At 42.8% G+C, this 19,178-nt stretch overlaps 3 protein-coding genes across 5 annotated transcripts; 2 read left to right on the top strand and 1 right to left on the bottom strand.

The window, feature by feature from the left end:
* The first annotated feature begins 3,775 nt into the window (after positions 1-3,775).
* On the top strand, positions 3,776-12,463 carry LOC6585725. 3 transcript variants are annotated; one of them, XM_015160996.3, is made up of 5 exons: positions 3,776-3,945; positions 8,860-8,983; positions 9,050-11,590; positions 11,655-11,773; positions 11,879-12,463. In XM_015160996.3, the coding sequence occupies exons 2-5, from the start codon at positions 8,872-8,874 to the stop codon at positions 12,254-12,256; spliced, it is 3,150 nt and encodes a 1,049-aa protein (XP_015016482.1). In that variant the 5' UTR covers positions 3,776-3,945; positions 8,860-8,871; the 3' UTR covers positions 12,257-12,463. The 3 variants fall into 3 exon arrangements, with proteins under 3 accessions (XP_015016482.1, XP_002011352.1, XP_015016483.1); XM_002011316.4 differs by lacking the exon at positions 3,776-3,945 and adding an exon at positions 8,585-8,721; XM_015160997.3 differs by lacking the exon at positions 3,776-3,945 and adding an exon at positions 8,585-8,781.
* On the bottom strand, positions 3,903-8,095 carry LOC6585724 (N-acetylneuraminate 9-O-acetyltransferase). The gene is made up of 3 exons (XM_002011315.4): positions 7,654-8,095; positions 7,491-7,587; positions 3,903-7,133 (listed from the first exon to the last, which is right to left on the bottom strand). The coding sequence occupies exons 1-3, from the start codon at positions 7,877-7,879 to the stop codon at positions 4,895-4,897; spliced, it is 2,562 nt and encodes an 853-aa protein (XP_002011351.1). The 5' UTR covers positions 7,880-8,095; the 3' UTR covers positions 3,903-4,894.
* A 508-nt stretch (positions 12,464-12,971) lies between the features above and the next one.
* Positions 12,972-17,823, top strand: LOC6585726 (vesicle-associated membrane protein-associated protein B). Its single transcript, XM_002011317.4, has 7 exons — positions 12,972-13,557; positions 13,616-13,795; positions 15,694-15,846; positions 15,915-16,024; positions 16,124-16,348; positions 16,416-16,514; positions 16,581-17,823. The coding sequence occupies exons 2-7, from the start codon at positions 13,729-13,731 to the stop codon at positions 16,734-16,736; spliced, it is 810 nt and encodes a 269-aa protein (XP_002011353.1). The 5' UTR covers positions 12,972-13,557; positions 13,616-13,728; the 3' UTR covers positions 16,737-17,823.
* Positions 17,824-19,178: the final 1,355 nt, after the last annotated feature.

Here is a 19,178-nt window from a genome sequence, read left to right as displayed (position 1 = left end):
AACAACAAAAAATATTAACAATAACAACAACAGCAGCAGCAGCAGAGGCAGCAGCAGAAGCAACAGCAGAGGGAACAGCGGCAGCGCCAACAGAAAGGCATACGCACATACACATATACGCATACACACACAGATAGGAGTGCAGCCGCTCTCACGAGCCGAAAAGTAGGCAATATTGAAAGTTTCGCGCGTTTTTTTCGTTGTTGTATCGCAACAGTATTTGCCTTTGCGCTGCTGTGGGAGAGCGGCAATTCGATAGAGCGGGGGAGTATGGCAGGGGTTGGTGGACCGTGCAAATAGGTAAGGAGAGGCAGAGAAAGAGTGAGAGTGAGTGAGAGAGGAGAGTTGTAAGTTGTAAGCTTGTGAGCTTGGTGCCATTCTTGTGCGCTGCCGCTTCGGTTTTTATGCCGAGTGCTGAACTGCGCTGATTTGCCTCCTGTTGCTGTTGGTGTTGGTGAAGCCGCTTCTGCTCTGCTGCTGCTCTGCCGCTGCGCTGCTCTGCCTCGTTTTTCAAACGAACTGTTTCGGCGTACGTTCAGCCGCAAACTGAGCCAGCGAGCGTCGAACGGCAGCAATTTAAACACCGCGACCCGAACATGGCGACTCCAAGCTTTTCGTATATCCGCTAGTCGTTAGCAAAGGCGCAGAGCTTCAAAAAAGCTCTCGGCCAATGCATTCTGCACGACGCACGACGCCGACAACGCTGCTTCTGCTGCTACTGCTACTGCTGCTGCTGCTGCTGCTGCTGCTGCTGCTGCTGCTCTGCTATCGCTGAGGCTGCCTCTTTTGGATCAAAGTATTTCAGCAAATGCTAAAATACGAAGCTCATCAAACACAACAGCAATACGAATGGCAGCCCATATACCGACCAATGGGAGGCCACGAAGCTGACGAATGCCGACTTCGTGTCTTCCATTGCAGATCGCAGCTTATATAGAAGCGCTGCGATGCAACTTCAGAAATCGCTGTCGCTGTAGCCTACCAACGCAAATTCGATGTCATTCGTGTGTGTGCGTGGGTGTGGGTGTGGGTGTGGGGGATGCTTACCTGAAAGATATACGAAAAGAGAAACATATATTTATATACACAATTTGTAATTTGCCATTATGACTGCAACTGCAACGGCAGCTGTTATAAGATTACGCGCATACAGCACTTGAATAATTTAATAGAGCTTATAGAACTTTAGAATAAATGGCTTCAATATGAAACTTAAATAGCGATGCCCATTGAGGAAGTGACAAACTAGAAACACAAGAAAAGCTTCTACACTTATTTCACACATATTATTATAAATTCGAGAACTTGGAAATCTCTTGAGCATTTACAAATATACTTAAATTTTTTTGACTGCAACGAACCAAATTCTATTAAAATAATATTAAATATTGAAATGCTGAAATATTGAAAATTTGTCAACTCAGCTTTTCCCTAAAAACTTCATCGCAAATGTTTTGCACTTAACGGGAATTCGAAAAATGTATAGCCTATATGTATACAATCATTACAGGTGAAAATTATTAGCTAATAATTTATAAATCAATAATATTATAAATCAATTCATTTTCCTTTACTTCTTACTTTCTGGAAAACTATGAAACTTCAAAAGATTTTTATCTCGGCAACAAAATTGGAAAATCTTTGATGATGCATTCAAGTGCAGCAAACGGAACTTATTTCCTTTTTTTTTAGGTAAGGAAAAAATTGCATATTCGATGCGAAATCTCTGGAAAACTTTGAAAAAGCAGCAAGACCTAATCTTTGCGATTGGCAAATCATTTCGTATTCACTTTTCACAAATTAAAAAGTTTAACTTTATATAAATGTATGCTAATTCACATTTTCCCTAGTTATGCTAGAGTTAAACTTTTTAATATAAATTATATACATATATTGTATAAAATTATATAAGTATATTTTCTTTAAATTTGAATGAGATTCGCAAAAATATATATTTATTCATTTGCTCATTTGTTTATTCGGGCAATTGAATCAAATTGCTGGCAAAAAGGACTTTTTCAGCAGCGACGCAATTGCAGCCGAGGACATTTCGAGACAAAATCTATTTTTATCTAGCTATTTACTTATTTACAATTATTATTATTATTATTTTTTTTTTTTTTTTTTTGCAAATATTAAGAATAATTAATAATTAATAATTAATAATTAATATTTGCTCATTTGTTTATTCGGGCAATTGAATCAAATTGCTGGCAAAAAGGACTTTTTCAGCAGCGACGCAATTGCAGCCGAGGACATTTCGAGACGAAATCTATTTTTATCTAGCTATTTACTTATTTACAATTATTATTATTATTTTTTATTTTTTTTTTTTTTTTTTTTTTGCAAATATTAAGAATAATTAATAATTAATTTTTTTTTATTGTTTTACCTAAGAAAAGGTGAAGTTGCACTTGAAAAAAAAAACTTGTGTTCCACTTGTAACTTGTTTGCACAAAAATAAACAGCAAAAGTAAAAATTGCGCGTCCGGTCAGGAGACCGAACGCCTTGAGGAGGAAACTTAATTTGAAATTGCTACTTGGAGATTGAAGTGTTTGGCGTCATTGGCAAAGCTAATGCAGTTGCCGCTGCGCCAGCGAAAGCGCACCAGCCGAAACTCTCTCCGGCTCTCTCACATTCACAGGAATTGCGCGGTGGTGGCCGAAAAGCTAATTAGAGAGAGAGGAAAGAGGGCGCAAGCGCAACGGGATATAAATTTTTGGCGGGAGCTTTGGGAAGCTTTGATTGCATTTGAATGTCAATTCAAAATTTGACTAAAATCGTCCATCCTTCCCTTTCCCTCTTGCCTTTGAGCTGCAGGTGAGAGCGAAATGGCAGTAACAGCAGAGGCGGCCAATAACAATGCACCTCTGGCACACCCACACACACGAACACGTACAAGCTCTCGCTCCCTCTCATGTAACAGGTGTAATATAATAACAATAACAATACTGTGTCTATTACTACGTACATGTACATACGCATATGTACATATGTATAAGCATGAGAGTGAAGCTGCAACACTAATGCAATCGCGAAGTACAAATATGCATTCATGTAAATTCAGCATTCAGCCTCTGTCTCACATTCAGGCGCGCGTTCTCTCCTTTTCCCTCTGCAAGTGCTATTTGTGTGACAGGCAAAATGACAATTAATCAGGGCAGCTACCTACATATGTATCTGTGTATACAACTTACAATATGAGCCGCTTCACTCTGTCCAGCGGCTATGTCCAGTACACCAATCGTAATCACAATCGCCGCCTCAATTAATTTACGAAGGATTCTGCGACAAACTGGTTACGCCTCTTCTTGGACAGCGTTCTAATTAGTAGAACGACGTCATGACCCATTATACATGCATATGTACATATATATGTAATTCATTCGGCTTAATTCAACCGCCGCTTCAACTTGTTTTTTTTGCCGGCGCCATATTGCATGCCATTCACAGCGATCAAAGACACTTAACATGCGGCGAATTCGCAAGCACGCGTCTGCTTTGGTCTCTGCACACACAGACACATACATGCGTGCATACGTGTACTTATTTATGCTACCAATGAAATTCGCTTGGTTTAGTTTTCCATTTAACATGGCTTAAGCGATGCACGCTCATTTATTTCGATGACATTCTCAGCGGGTCTTCTGAGTGTGGCGAATTCGCTTACTTACACTTGCATACATACATATACATATATCTATGTTATGCTATGTCTAACTACATACATATTTTCTGTAATTAATCAATGTCAATGGAACTCTATTTGTTCCAGGCTTTTTTCTATCGTGCTATCGTTTCGTTTCTCCCATTCCATTTTTGACAGCCTACGAGTTCCTTTTCGAGAATTCGTTCTTTCTACTTCAGCCGTCGCAGCGTTCAGATCACTGTCTAAATTATCTGGAATTTTCTTAACAATTGTTTTATTTTTATTTCATAAATAGGTAAGTATTACATTATAAATTTGGTTTCTTAAGTAATTCGTTATTCGCAATTCGCTGCGCTCACCGCCGACAACGAAGGAGTCTTGCCAAAGCCACGGCAAGACATTCGCGCAAATTTCCTCTCGCAATGGCAGCCATATTTTTTTTTTTTTTTTTTTTTTTCTTCGGAATTTGAAGTGGACTTTTTTGCTTAGCTTTTCCTTTTCTTTTTCTTTTTCTTTTTCTCTTGCATAAGTATATGTTGTGCATGTATGTTTTTTTTTCTTCTTTTTTTTTTATGCGCCTAAAACTAAAGCATAGTCGTTATATATATATGTGTGTATAGATGTGTGTGTGTGTGTGTATGCACTTAAGTGGCATTTGAAAGCTACAAAAATAGGGAAGCTAAATCGTAAAATGAGGCAATCACACTTGGCCGACTGCACAATACACGGCTTGTTTTTTTTTTTTTTTTGTGTGTTTGTTTGTGTTTGTTAAGATATTTGAGGTTAAGTTTTACATTAATTACATTATCGACATTGCAAATATTAATTATTCTTGTTTAAATATACATTCAGGTCTTATTTTAGCTAGTTTTCTAAATATGTGTTCGACTGCAAGTTGCTCTGCTATACAATTAAATAATACAAATTTGATAATTTTTGGTTTCTTCAGATTACATACATACATACAGGGGCCTCTTAAACAATTAGATTTCGAAAAACCTCCTGCTTGCGAAATATTCTGTTTTACAGATAATATTCATACACGGCTAATAATAGCAAATATCCAATTGGCTTTACAATCATTTGCATGTAAAGAGCACTGCTTGTACACTAGCATATCATTGCGGGTCGACTGACCACGTCTTAGATTAGGTATATGTATGTTAAGGGAATATGTGTGAGGGATGCACATAAAGCTAGTTTCGCGTCAACGGACAGGCAAACGGGGTGTGCGGGCAGCTGACTTAGAACATGCCATCGGATCTGGCGACCGGAACGAGCACAATCAGAAAAATAACCAGATTACGCATGACCAAGCGCCAATCGTTGGGCACGGCATATGGCAGCAGGATCTGTGTGAGGCGATGCACCTCGTGCGAGGCACAAACGAATATGAACGATGTGATGATCATGTTGAGAGTGGGAAAGCCGGGCAGTAGCACCAGGACGCCATGCCTATCGGCCGCTAGCCAGATGTGATATTGGCACACGAACAGCTCGAGTGAGATGCGCCCGAACCAGGCGAAGAATGTGGAATAGCGTGTCCGTAGGATGCCCGAGATATTGCGTAGCACAACATAGCCGATAATTGGTATGAACAGAATATACGAGTGTATCTCCTCACAGTTCTGAACGTTGCGGCACAGAAACGAGAAGGACGTGTAGATGCCAACGCCCAGAAGTGCGAGCAGTGTCACCGATATCGAAGTGCGTCGGGAAAACAAGTTTCCATGGTTATTATCGTCGAAGATGCTGTACTTCTGGGCGATGTGAAAACAGGCGGCATATATCATACCGAAGGTTACCGTGTAACGGTCCAATTTCCACTGATACCACCACTCGTGGATATCATCGTCGGTTGTCACAAACAGCGCCTTCCACGGACGCGTCACGAAGATCCGCTCGAAGAAAACTTCCGACATGAAGAGGACCGTTATAACGCCCAGGCATCCAATACATTTGCATACCAGGTAGAGATAGTGCAAGGGATACGCATCGACCGAGGCGGTCGTGATCCGAGGCGGCAGGGATAATACGAAATAAATGACGCAAACCCAGAAGGAAAGCAGAGGCACGAAATAATAGAACTGATATGGACGGTTCATGCAGAAGCAGAGCAGAACGCAGAGGAAATTGAGGCGAAACATCTCCTGGAAGAAGCGCACAAACATCGAGCCGCTGCCGCCCGTTTGCCAAATGTCCGTGAAGTGCGTGTAGCCCGTTAGAAAGAAGTAGCCAGATATTAAGAGCTTGATGTGCATGTGAATCGGTAGAACCCGTTGGGCCCCAGTCATATAATAGATGAGCACCACCAGCAATATCCAACCGCGCAGCTCGTCCGTCTGATGGCGATTCAGGACTTTGGTGAAGCCCGACTCCTCGGTGAAGAAGAGACCCAAGGCGAACACATAGGCCACGGGTATCCAGAAGCTGAACTCCGAGTAGTATTTGTTCTCCTTCATAAAAAAGTTCGTCCGATCGCATAGATAGAAGTAGGCGAGTATTAGGCCCAGCAGGGATAGCGCCACTAACGGTGTGCCGTAGTCGCTGATGAGCAGTGTCAGGGAGTGCGAGGGATCTCTGTGATGGCATGACTGGCCCCTCAGGTGACTGTCCGCCTGCTGCTGTTGCTGCTGCTGGTGGTGCTGCTGCAGCGGCGCGTAGAGCGTGTGGCCCCGCAAATGCAGCAGCCAGCGGCGCAGGCACATGCCACAGACGAGCACAATGCACACGCCAAATAGAGCATAGGCGACTATCTGCAGGCTCGTGTGTTGCTCGGCGCTGCTGCAGCAGGTGCCATCGTTGTAGTTCATCTGGTCGTTGCAGTACATGTTCCAGAGCAGCTGCACCTCAAGCCGTTGGCCGTGCGCACTCAGACGATGTCCCTCGACGGCAGTGTCCAGTAGGCCGTTGGCTATGTGCCACGCCGATTCCCAGACACTTGCGTCCGTGTACCGAAACACGTTTCGCGCCACATTGTTCAGGCGGTCGATGTCCTCGTTGAGCACCAGCTTCCACGTCGCGGGCAGCTTCTCCTCGTCCACGCGCTCCGCTAGCTTCCACAGCACACGCGACGCTTGCGCCACCAAACGGTGAATCGGTGCTACGAGCAGCGTTAGATTCACGCTGTACTGATGCAACAGCTCCTCCGTGACGTTCCCTGCCAACAGTTGGCTGTAGGTCAGGCCCAGCACATAGACGGAGGAGCGCTTCTTCTCCATTTCCAGCTGATAGAGCCGATCGATCAGTGCCGGGCTCACCTCCTCGGCGTGTATATATTGCGCCAGCATACCCAGCTTCTTGTCCTCGAAATGTGTTCCATTGGAGGAGGTGGAACCGTTGTTGTCGTATTCATTGGATCGTGGCAGCTGCAGCTGCTCCACAAATCTCTGATACAGCAGTCGCACGCTTTGATCTCCGATAAAGACGAAATTGTTCTTGTTGTTGAAAAACGCCAAATAGCGTAAGCAACGTCGCGTGTCACTATAAAAAAGGAGATAATTAAATATGGAGCGATAAGAATTTGGCATTTGGTGAATCAGCAATTAGGGCGGAGAAACCAAGATCTAAAGCGGGTATACATGGCACATCAATCATGTTTAAATACCCCTTTTAAGCCCAATTATGATAAAACAAATTTAGCCATCGATATTTATCGATATTACCCATATACCAAGTTTAATGATCTGAAATAATATAATATTACAGCTTTACTCAATATATTGGAGAATCTGAGAGAACGGAACCATAAACAGCCAAACTTTAGGGTTTCAAGCGCAAAGAGCAGGAAGAGTCTACTGCAAAAATGAAGCTACAGGGTATAGAGGGGTATGAACTCACGTGTAGGTGTATTTGTGCATCATGCAACCATAGGGCTGCCATTCGTTATCGCCCTTGAAGCGACCCTTGGACAACAGCCACTGGCAGGAGTCGCTGCCTGGAAATTACGAAATAATACTGTATTCGAATTATTCCGATAGGCCAAAGCGAATCGATAGCGCACCATAGTTCCAGTTGAGCAGGCCATGGTAGAGCACAAAGCCGAGCACCAGCAGTAACGCCACCTTCTTCGCATTTGTCGCATTCAGCTGTTCCATGAACAGATCCGCTTTGGTTGGCATACGCTGGACGCCGCCTTCGGCAGAGCTTCCGATGCAAATGCCGCCCAGTTCACCGCTGTTAACGTTGGCGGCGGCAGCGGCAGCGGCACGCAGTCCGCGCAACTCCATGATAACCAACTGCAGTCACTGCGCTATCGTCAAGCCGTCCAATTTTGCAGTCTTTGGCAGTGCTTTAGCTTTTACCTGGTGTCCATTTGCATTCTGTTTGACCCAATTTTTGTTCTTTTTCTATCGTCTGACCCGTTGCACAAAGCTTTTCGCAGCGCAGTATCGCGGTTTTGCCTTTGCGTTACGGCCGTCCGATAGGCGACGGCCCTTTTCTTATTGCTAATAATCGCCTGCCGCCACCCACAACTCAGCTGTTTGCCGGTGATATGTATCGATATACACATATTGTTCAAACTGTGGCGTTCCTAGTGTGAAAATAGCGCAATTGCATAGCTGATTTTAATTTTATGAAAGTTAACGTAAACTTAATGGAATCATCTTAGTTTATATGCTTTGACCAGAACTACAGCTGACCGATAAGTTTTCTTATGGCAAATGATCGTCTGCCGCCACCCAGCAGCCGCTGCACAGCTGTTTGCTGCTTAAATGCATAAATTTCCGCTCAACTACGACGTCACAGTCGCGCAGTTAACGGAATTGCGCAGCTAGTAATTTCTGTATAAAAATGATCATGAACTGTATATAAACATATTAGTTTACGTGTAAAGTATAACAAATTCTATCTATTCGGCCAGCAATCAATCCTTATTGGTTAAAAATTCAAGTTCGTCAATTCAGTGTAACCTCTTCTGTTTTGCATACCTGCGGCGAACACTTAAATGAACGCTAAATCTAAAGCGCCATCGCTGTGTTTAACCTCGTTGGCAGTGCATGCATATTTTTGATAGTTCATATATGAGAACATTCACGTAGTTACCTTTTGATGGAAAACGTCAAATCAAGTAGGCAGTTGTGATTTCATAGAATAGTTGTTATTCATTTGTATGCTGTGCGCTCACCTGGTGAGACTTGTTTTCGAATTGTATGCCTGCGGCGAATTCACGTGTTTATTTATTATTGTTTTGACGTTTCCATTTTAGAACAGCTTGATAATGGAAGATTTGCGCGCCTTAAACAACTGCGAGCCCTTCAAACAGCTACGCACTGGACTTACTAACTATCATACCCTTGTGAAGCCGTTGAATAGCTTCAACTATATTAGTGGTAAGTTTTCGTTTACGAAATGAATTAGTGCAAATCGTCAAATGCCGCCGCTTCGCTTCCTTTCAGGCAATGATCAACCAATCAAGGAAATAGCAGAAGTTGTGCTAAATGTGCTACTGGAGCATAACCTGGTTATTGAAAACATATTTCTTGTTAAGGCTGAGGAGCATCTGGAGGTCAAAGTGAATCCTGCTGCTGACTTGGATCGTCTGCGCGGCATACTAATGTATTTGATACTGAACAGCGCAATGGGCAAAAAGGAGAAGGAGCTGGAACTGGCCAAGTGGAACCCGCAGTTTGTGCATTTGCTCAAACAGCTGCCGGAGCCGTTGACGCAGGTTTTGACTGTGAGCATCGCTCTGCTGTGCGGCCTCCACGAGTTGCTCTTCGAGTTCTTCGCCTATGGGCCCGCCTGGCTAACATCTCAATACTTCGATCGTCTCAGCGGTGTCCTGGGCCACTTTGTGGAGAATAAGGTGGATACGCTCACGTACATTGGCGGCGCCCTAAACGCCGTGACTAACGCAATCTGCTATCGATACTCAATGCCCATCATCGACAACTCGATGGCGCTGCTCCAGCGTCACTTGCTATCCAGCGAAGAGCGTCTGCGCAGCGCTCTGCCCACCAGCAGCGGCCGCAACCGCTATTTGGCCAAATCGATTTGCATGCTGCTCGATGTCGTCGTCCAGATCTTGAATTGCCTGCAGAAGCCGCCACGGGCTCCCAATTACGCGTCCATATATGCACTGCACTCATCGCCCGTGCATCCGGACAATGTTCCTCTGCCCTCGGCTCAGCAGCAGCTGCAGATCTTTGGCTGCAAACTAATGGACTCCGTCCAGCTGCTGTTGCAGCTGATCAGCGTGGACACCTATATGACCTGGCACGAGATGAAGTCCGATCACGTGCTCTTCAACATGCAGGCCCAAGTGAGCAACCGGTGCCTGAAGGTCACCCAACTGCTGGCTTCTGGGCAGAAGGAGCACGAGTCGCTCTTCAATCATTCGCTCAATTCTCAGCTCTCGAACTTTGTGGGTGGCGCCCAGAGCTTCGAGCAGTGCCTGTCCGACCTGACCCTGGGCGAGCTGCTCAGCTTTCTGGACGGCGAGTCGGGTGAAGCTAGTGACGAGGAACTGTCTAAGGCGCTCGATGAGCTGCTGTCCCGTTCCATTTGCTTCGGCAGCGCTGAGTGTGTCCAGAGCATGGTCAAGCACAAGCATCTCATGGGTGCAAAGCATCTCCTGCTGATGATTGAACACTTGGGTCAAGTGGTGCAGCTGCGCAAAGCAGAGGTTGAAGAGATGGACGGGATCAAGGCCGAAACCGCCGCTGCCAATCCGGCAAATGGGCAGGAACAGGCAAGGAATTATAAAGGTCCACAGGACGTAGTTCACACTGAGCCGCCAAATGCAGGCAATGCAGCCAATGAGCAGGAGACACAGCCAGAGCTAATGGATATCGAGCTGCCAAGCAACGCAGGGCGCCGTGAGCAGGAGGAGGAGGATTTGCATAATATGCAGCTAGATGTGATGAACAATTCCAGCACTTCCAGTGGGGACGACGATGATTCGGACCACTATGACTATGAGATAGCCGATGTCAATGCTCCGTATACCGAGCTCATAAACAGCCTGGTGCTACCGCTCTACCAGAGCATTACGGACACCCAGGTGAAGATGGACTTGCTGCATAAGCGCGATCAGCTGGATGTGCTGCATCAGTTCGTGTTCTATCAGCCACAGTATATGTCACGCCGCATCTTCTTCTACAATCAGCTGGGCTACTGGAAGGACAACTTCCCAATCAATGAGTTCCTCGATCTGTGCTTCGAACAGCCCGAAGAGACCTGGCTGGACTTTGCCCGTTTGGGCATGAAGCATCAGAGATTCTGTCTGCTCTACTTGACTACCATCAAGCGTTTACTGCCCCACTCTCTGATTCTAATGGAATCGACCGTCAAGAGCCTGCTGAACGACGTCCAGCTGGCGACCCAAAGCGCCACCACTCAGTATGCCACGGCCTCGACGGAGATGCTGCTGTGTCTCTACGAGCAGCCCATCCTATTGCAGAGGATCGACACGCCTGTGGCAGCGCTGATGCTGCAGCAGCAGAAGCTGCCCTTCCGGCAAAGTCAGGAGCGCTTCTTGGCTGACCTAATCGAGGCCTTGTCCAAGTTCTCCCTGAACAAGAGCTTCTCAGCCGTGGAGAAGACAATGCTAGTGCTGCTCCAGCTGGATTCCGTGGAGCGGCAGCTGATGAAGACTGCCAAGGATAAGGTGAAGTCCAAGCACTCTCATCTCAATAGATTGTTGCAATCCAAGGCGAGGACAAATTCCAATGCCAAGAGTTACTCATCATCGATCATCGCGGTCGCAGTGCGCCGAGCGCGCCATCAGCTGCAGCTGGCCAAGGCCCAAATGATTCTGCACTACTCATTCCACAGATACAGAAGCACCAACTGGGACATCATCGCCCAGGTGGTCCTAAGCATGGATCAGCTGAGGGCGAAGCCAGAGAACTTCCACCGGAAGCGCATCGCAGCGCTCGACCAAACTTTGAAGTATTACATAAAACATGCGAACCGCTTGATAACGAGCAACGAGGGTGAGTCCCTGTCAGCCAAACTGTATTTGTAACTGTGTTCATGTTGTTGTCCTATGTCCTGCAGTGTTGCGTGGGCGCTTGCGCCTGCTGATTGCTGAGAAGGTGGAGCACAAACACTTGTGGCACAACGAGGAGCTGGATTTGCTAAGGGATGCAAAGCGTTCGATTAGCGAATATACCAAGGTGAGCTAAAGCAATTTTAGTAATTGCAATAAATACATATATATAAGTATGTATGTATGTTTGTATGTATGTATGTATGTATGTACTAAATTGTTACTCTTGCAGCTGCTTAGCGTGGCATCGACTGTGGAGTCGATTCAGTTGCTGCGCTGCGCGATTCGTCTCAATTTTGGCTTGGCTGTGCTGCAGCGTTTCTCTGATCAGGTGGATGCCATGAACTCAGACAGGGCTCAGAATGCGTACAACTTTACATTTAAGTGCTACATGCAAGTGCTCTACTGTGAAATGATTCAGCACGCCGACCCCAGCAAGTATCCGCTGCTCATTGAGCACATTCTGCGCGCGCCAAAAATCGCGAATCCGGAAAATATACTTTCCGCCATGTCGAATTTTAAAGTTCTACTTCGTCCCACTGGCGTTAGGAGCCAAGCACTCATACAGCGCTTTATCGCTGAAAGTCTAGCTTTAGCCAACCGCATCTGAGAGTTCTACATCAAAAACTATGTACACTTATTTTTAGTATAACGCAAAATTTTGCGTATCAACAAAATTTTAAATTAGACTTATGGCGCCATTGAAATCGTCGCCTAAGCAACAAGGCTGTTATGATACGCTACACGTGAAAGGAATATACATAAAGCATAATATGTAGCCAGAAACATTTGTAATACACATGAACACAATCACATACACTATCATTTTTCGATATTGGCGCCAATGAATTCGCCGTCAATATTTTGTCACCTAAGACATCAAGGGAGCAGCTTGACGCTGTTTAAAAAAAAAAAAAAAAAAACATGATATGTATAACAAAAAAGACGATGTGAACACAAATAAATAAAATATATTCAAATAAATAGAGTTTTAATTGTCAGCTCAACTAATCAACTCCTTTCAACTCTCGTATATCAAGACTTCAAATGGTGGCGCCTATGAATTCGCCGTCGTACTGCCATTTTCTTACAGCACAGGGCTGCAATAAAATGAATTACATATATACCGAAACATGAATAAACAAAATACGAATAACTATGTAAATAAAAAGAAAGAAAGTCATTGCTTCTTACAGAATTTATTTTATTATTAATTTAAAATTTAATTATTTGCACACAAAACACATGGTTGCAATGATGCGATAGAATTATCACACGGGTTTTTATATCGATCTGGCAACTCAAATTACCGGCTGGTCTGGTACACTATTTGGCTGACGCATGCGTCTTGCAGAACATGTATGACGGCGGTGACTGAATTTTTTTTGCATACGAAGTTTTGGCTGCTGAAAAGTACGGAAGCAGAAGTGCGTGAATTAACGTAGTGAGGAAAGCCAAACATTTGTTAAACACATATTACACATTTAGCGGCTCGCGCGAATTGCAAACAACACACGTTGATCGTCGGTTTTTTTTTTCGCACGCAGCAACCTCGTGTATTTAATTTTTTTGCGCATACATTTACCGATATTTTTTGGTGGCCACTCAGACAAGCACAGGCAGGCACACACTAACACATATATATATACACAAACACAACCAAAGCAACGACGAAGACAAGAGTGAGCGACGACGACGACGACGTGAAGCGCAGTGAAGAAGAAAAAAAACAAGCGAAATCGAAAGCAAAATTTGTCGAGTCGAGTCGAATCAAAAATCTTTAAAGTGTGCTAAGCTAAAAAAATAAGAATAAGAATTCACATTCGAATTTGAATATTATAAAGTATTTCCGAAAATCGAAACGGAATAGCGCAAATAAGGCACATACACACAGAGAGGCCCATAGAAAACGTAAGTGGGCAAAAATGTAATCACAAGTAATTGCATTTATTTAATTATCGTTCGCCAGGAAACAACAGCAACAGCAGCAATTCTGTGGACGGACAGGAATCGGTAGCAACTATTAGTTATTATCAGCAGTAGCAGCAGCAGCAGAAGCAGCAGCACAACAACAACCACAAAATGAATAAAACAGCACAATTCGAAGCTCCGCTGACCATTGAGCCAGAGCATGAGTTGCGCTTTGTTGGTAAGTGTATATGTATATTATATATTGAGTACGTATGTGTGCGGCTGTTCGTGTGAATCGTATTGTGTATTAGAAGAAGAAGAAGCAGAAGCGGTAACAGCCGCAGCCACATACATGTATAGGTACGAACGAGTGTTTATCTGCATTTATGCATTTGCATTTGCATTTTCCTTTGCATTTGTTTTGTTTTGGACTTGACAAAGAGAAGGCCACTATCGTGTGTGCGGCGGCATATCGATCACTATTTTTTAAGACACCGATGGACAGTTGAATGTGTATTGTAAACATTGCCGCTGGTCAATTGCGGCGGCCGAGCGAGCAAACTGCAAAGTTCACACGAACTCACACATGCACGCGCGCACACACGCATACTAATGCATGACTGACGCAGGGCCGCTTTGCCGACATGTTTCTCTCTCTCTCTTCTCTTCACTTTGCACTGTACGTTTTGCTTTTTTTTTTTCTACACAGCTTATCAATAATTTTGTTGTATCACTTTTGTTTTTTGACATATTTTCGAGGGTACGTGTGTGCGGCTGTTTTGGCATGTTGCTGCCAGCAGCGGCAGCGGCCGTGGCGTCTTTTTCATTTTGGAAATGCCGCCACTCTTCCTTCCTCTCTCACTCTTGCGCTCTCTGCGTATTACACGCGCTCTCTCTCTCTCTCTCTGTCTCCCTTGAAACCTTTGCCGCTGTCTTTTGGCTAACATTTTATTTTTATACTCAACAGCTTTTCATAAGCCATTTTTTCTTTTCTTTTACTTTTTGAATTTTGGCCAAATGGCAACAACAACAATGCATATGACAGCACGCTTTGATTTGTGTTGCGCGCACAGTGGGCTATAATGCAGTAAAAGCTAGACACAAATAACACTGGCCCCTCATGTTGACCACGTACATAGTTAGCCTTTGCTCACTGTACATTCATACATATGTCAAAGCATGTGCTAGTGCATATTACACACACTCACACACACGCATACAGGCATGGTCGTCTGCCGTTAACTATTTCCCCAACGATCTTCGGTGACAGACCGCACACACACACACGTGCATAAGACATACATACGTGGCCTATATAACACTCATACGACTGTCTTACTGAATGAATTTCCCTTGGAAATAGAACAAAATCAGAATCACCAAACAAAAAAGTTTTGCTGTGCCTTGCTATGTGCGTGTGTTTGCATGCGCGCGCCTGTATGTGCATATATGTGTGAGTGTGTTTTGCTTTTAATTCAATTAATTTGACATGAAGAGCCAAAAATGATGGCTCTAAAGTGAACAAACATTAGAATACCCTATAAAAAGAGATATGCATATGCGGGTGATGTCAGGTGCGAATCGTCTTATTGACAAGTAGATTATCGGGCGCTGCCTATATACCATATGTATATATATTATATACACGGATTGGCTGAATAGGAAGGCTAGGCCACAGCTCACATGAATGAACCCATAGCCAAACAGCTGGCAAAATAATCGAATAATATTTTATGCAAACAAAGCCCGTTTCGCACGTAGCGAATATACCCAATTAGAATGACGCAATAGGGCAGAGCTTTAGCATTGATGCGAGTCGGTTTGTTGGGGAAACTTAAAAGGATATTTAAGCCAGAGAGCGGATGTGCGAAAGGGTAATGACACCCCGGGATCTTACCTAATAGTCAAAGGATATTATTAGAGTGGGACATTAATAGAAGAGAGCGGGCGAGTAAAAGGAAAGTAGAGCTACAACTAGCTACGGCGGGATCTGAGTTCAGAGTGAAGACAGTGCTGAGAGCACAAATTCCTATTTACACATATTTTCAATTAAGTTTTATAATAAAACACTTGCATATACATATAAATACATAAATATATACCGCAATATTTCATTTATCCTCGTCCATTTTACAGGTCCTTTCAATCGACCAGTGGTGACAATCATGACCTTGAAAAACAATTCGGCCAGGACACTGGTCTTCAAAATTAAGACCACCGCTCCAAAGCGCTATTGTGTACGTCCAAATATTGGAAGGATTGCGTCTTATCGTACGACGCAGGTGGAAAGTGAGTAGAGCGACGCGACTGATAATCTAAATATGATTCTATAATCTTGTTCTTTCTGCTTTATGTAGTTTGCCTGCAGCCTTTTATGTACGATCAGCAGGAGAAGAACAAGCACAAGTTCATGGTGCAAAGCGTGCTGGCACCGCCCGAAGCGGATTTGACTGATTTAAACAAGTTGGTAAGCAGCTGTAGTTCCTATCCATCCAAGAGGGGGACTCGCACCCTCTTCTCTGTGTCTCGCTCGCTCTAACTGCATGCATATTGTTTGTCATTCCAGTGGAAGGAATTGGAACCTGAACAGCTTATGGATGCCAAGCTTAGGTGCGTATTTGAAATGCCGCCCATGGAGGACAATGCAGAGAATAATAGTGGTAGCGGCGCCGCCGTCGTCAGCGGTGCCGGCTCGGCCAGTGCCGGCGGCAGCGTGGGCACCAATGCGCCGGCATCTCTCAGCTCTGGTGAGGCGCTCAAGAGCGATGTAACTGTGTCGTCCGCTCCGATGGTATGTGTATGGGATCATACTGACAAAGACTTGCAACTAATTTACATATATACCTGTTTAATCACAGAATATGACCGATGCGGAATATGCCGCAGTCCTGGCGAATGAGCTGAAGGAGCTACGCGACTTGAATGGGGAAATGCGAAAAGAGATTCTACATTTGAAGGCAAGTTGATACAATCATAGTGTTTACACATATACATAATGGATGTTTCCTTCTTCTTATATATAGGATCAAGTCACACGCTACCGTAGCTCTCCGGCCGCCAAGCAGATCAATGAGCCCTATGCTCCGGTTCTGGCTGAGAAACAGATTCCGATCTTTTATATAGCCATTGCAATTGCTGCCGCCTTTTTTGGTCTGTTGCTGGGCAAGTTTTACCTCTAAATGCCATAACAACAACAGCAACAACAACTATAACAACAACAACGAACACAACAGCAGCAGCAGCCACACAGAAACAAAAGCAAATACAAACATTTGTGGCACTCTCTAAAAACTTAACAACAATTGGTTCATATAATTGCTCATTTGAACTTAAAAATAATTTTCTGTTATACTATATTCAGACTGCAACAGCAGCAGCAGCAGCAATAACAACAACAACAACAACAGCAGCAGCAACTGCAAATCACACAATATAAATTCAAATGAGCAAGAATATAAATTTTTAATTTGTTTTGGCCATTGAAAACTACCAAAATTATGTAAACATATATACACCCACACATACACACGCATACACAAACACATAAAGGACACATGGTTAGATAACGTAATTGTTAAAGTAAAACAAAAAATCGAAAAACAAAAATAACCGTAAGCAAATATGCAAATGCAAATTGCATCGCAAAAGTAACAAAAGCAATAGTAACAACAAAACAAAACGAAAATGGAAAAAAGAAAACAAATTCAGTCGTAAGCCGTTAGGAGACAGTACAACTCACTCACTCACTCATCAAAAACCTGTCTCCCTATCTCTATCTTTCTCTGCCGCTCACTTGGTATACCGCCAGCAGCAAGTCGATCATATGCATGCAGTGTTCAGCATGTCGTCTCGCTCTCTTACTCTCACACTCTCTTATTGTTATATTCACACTCACACTCTGTAATTCAGTTCTGTTGACTGCGGCGTTGCGCGTGCGTTGTTGCTGCTTACACTAATAATCAATGCATGGCCTCTGCATACACACACTCACACACGCATGATCCATATATTTATATGCACACACACACACATACGCACGCACGCCTACTTATAAATGATTTTTCGTGGAAAGGAAAAGGAAAAGGCTTTTGTTCTTATAAATTTGTATTGATTTTTATCGTTTTAATTGCACTTGCATTTACTTTTAAATTCACTTTGGATTTGCTAACGGTTCATTTGCGAAGTAAAAGAAGCTACACACACGCATTAACTGTAAACAAACATAATAAAAGAAAAACGTTTTAAATAATAAAACATGCAAATGTATTTGTGCTGTTGCATAATTCCTATAAGAGAAAAAACTAGGCAGAGATATCTTCTGCCACTAACAGAATCACAGTTTTCTGTTTGCCTACACAAACACCAACACACACACACACACACACATGCATACATAAGCACAAGCGCTTGACTACAAGCTTGTGCGTAAGCTGGAAAAGGAAAGAACATTCAATCAATTTGTATAAACATTGACGAAAAGGAATAAAAAATACTTACACACACCCAGTCACACAAACACATACATATATACATATTGTTAATGCAGTTTATGGTTTTTAGCATATTTCTATTCAAAATGTAAATTACTCTTAGTTTATCCGAAAATGAAAACTTTTTTTTTTAATATATGCAAAACATTTATATTTATAATGTCTAAAACATGTACTATAAAAAAGAAAAGAAACAAAAACAAAGCTTCGATTTCGATTTAACTTTTCAGTTTCACATTGCAAAGCATTAAAAAAGGGTATATAGATTTATATATAAAATTATATATGTATGCATATATATACATATATATATATATATATATATATATATATACATTTATGAATGCTGTATTTTCATAGACATGATTTCGTATTAAATGGTTAACCTAGAAATACAGTCATAGAAAGATAAATAAAATAAATAAACGCATATAAGCAAATCATAAGCAAAAATGTACTTGACATCAGCTGTAGAAGAAACTAACAAATTCACAAAAAGAAAAACTAAATAAAAATGAAATGAGAACAAATCCAATTTAGCCGCAAAAGAAAAAACAAAAACTGCTATAGAAAACGAATTGAATGAAAAGAAGCAAAACAAAATTTAATATTTACAGCATGAATCTTAAAAACTAAGTGTTTTTTTCTTAAAGGAAAAATAAAAATATGAAAAACATTGTTAATTAAACATCAAATATCATTTTAAAAAAGAATAAATTAAAATAAATTAGCAGCCGCTGTTGCTCATACTCGTAAAATTCAACTAAAGGCAATGCGCGCCTTTGCGCGACATCGCTATTTGCTGATGAAAATTCAAAAAGCACTCTCCAAAAAATTTATCGATTGTAGGGCATTTGGCTGGCCAATGCTATTCATAGATAAATATCGCATTGCATGCGATTAATTTTATGCAATTTGCAGACGCTTCATCCACATTCTTCCCAATATCGAAATGCAATCGATAACGTCGATATCTAACGCTTTCCATGCGCACATCTCTGGCTGCCGCGCATAGCTTTGAAGCTTTTTTGGTCCTAACAGTTTGCGTTTGTCTACGCACCGCATTCCATTAGTCCTGTCTGTGATGCTGTAGATGCTGTATCTCAGCACTGTAAACAAATCACGCACGTG

This window comes from Drosophila mojavensis, unplaced genomic scaffold, assembly GCF_018153725.1.
Source record: "Drosophila mojavensis isolate 15081-1352.22 unplaced genomic scaffold, ASM1815372v1 contig_136, whole genome shotgun sequence".
NCBI classification, from domain to species: domain Eukaryota; kingdom Metazoa; phylum Arthropoda; class Insecta; order Diptera; family Drosophilidae; genus Drosophila; species Drosophila mojavensis.
The sequence above is the reverse complement of the archived record's forward strand: the minus strand, read 5'-3'. Positions and strand labels throughout refer to the sequence as shown.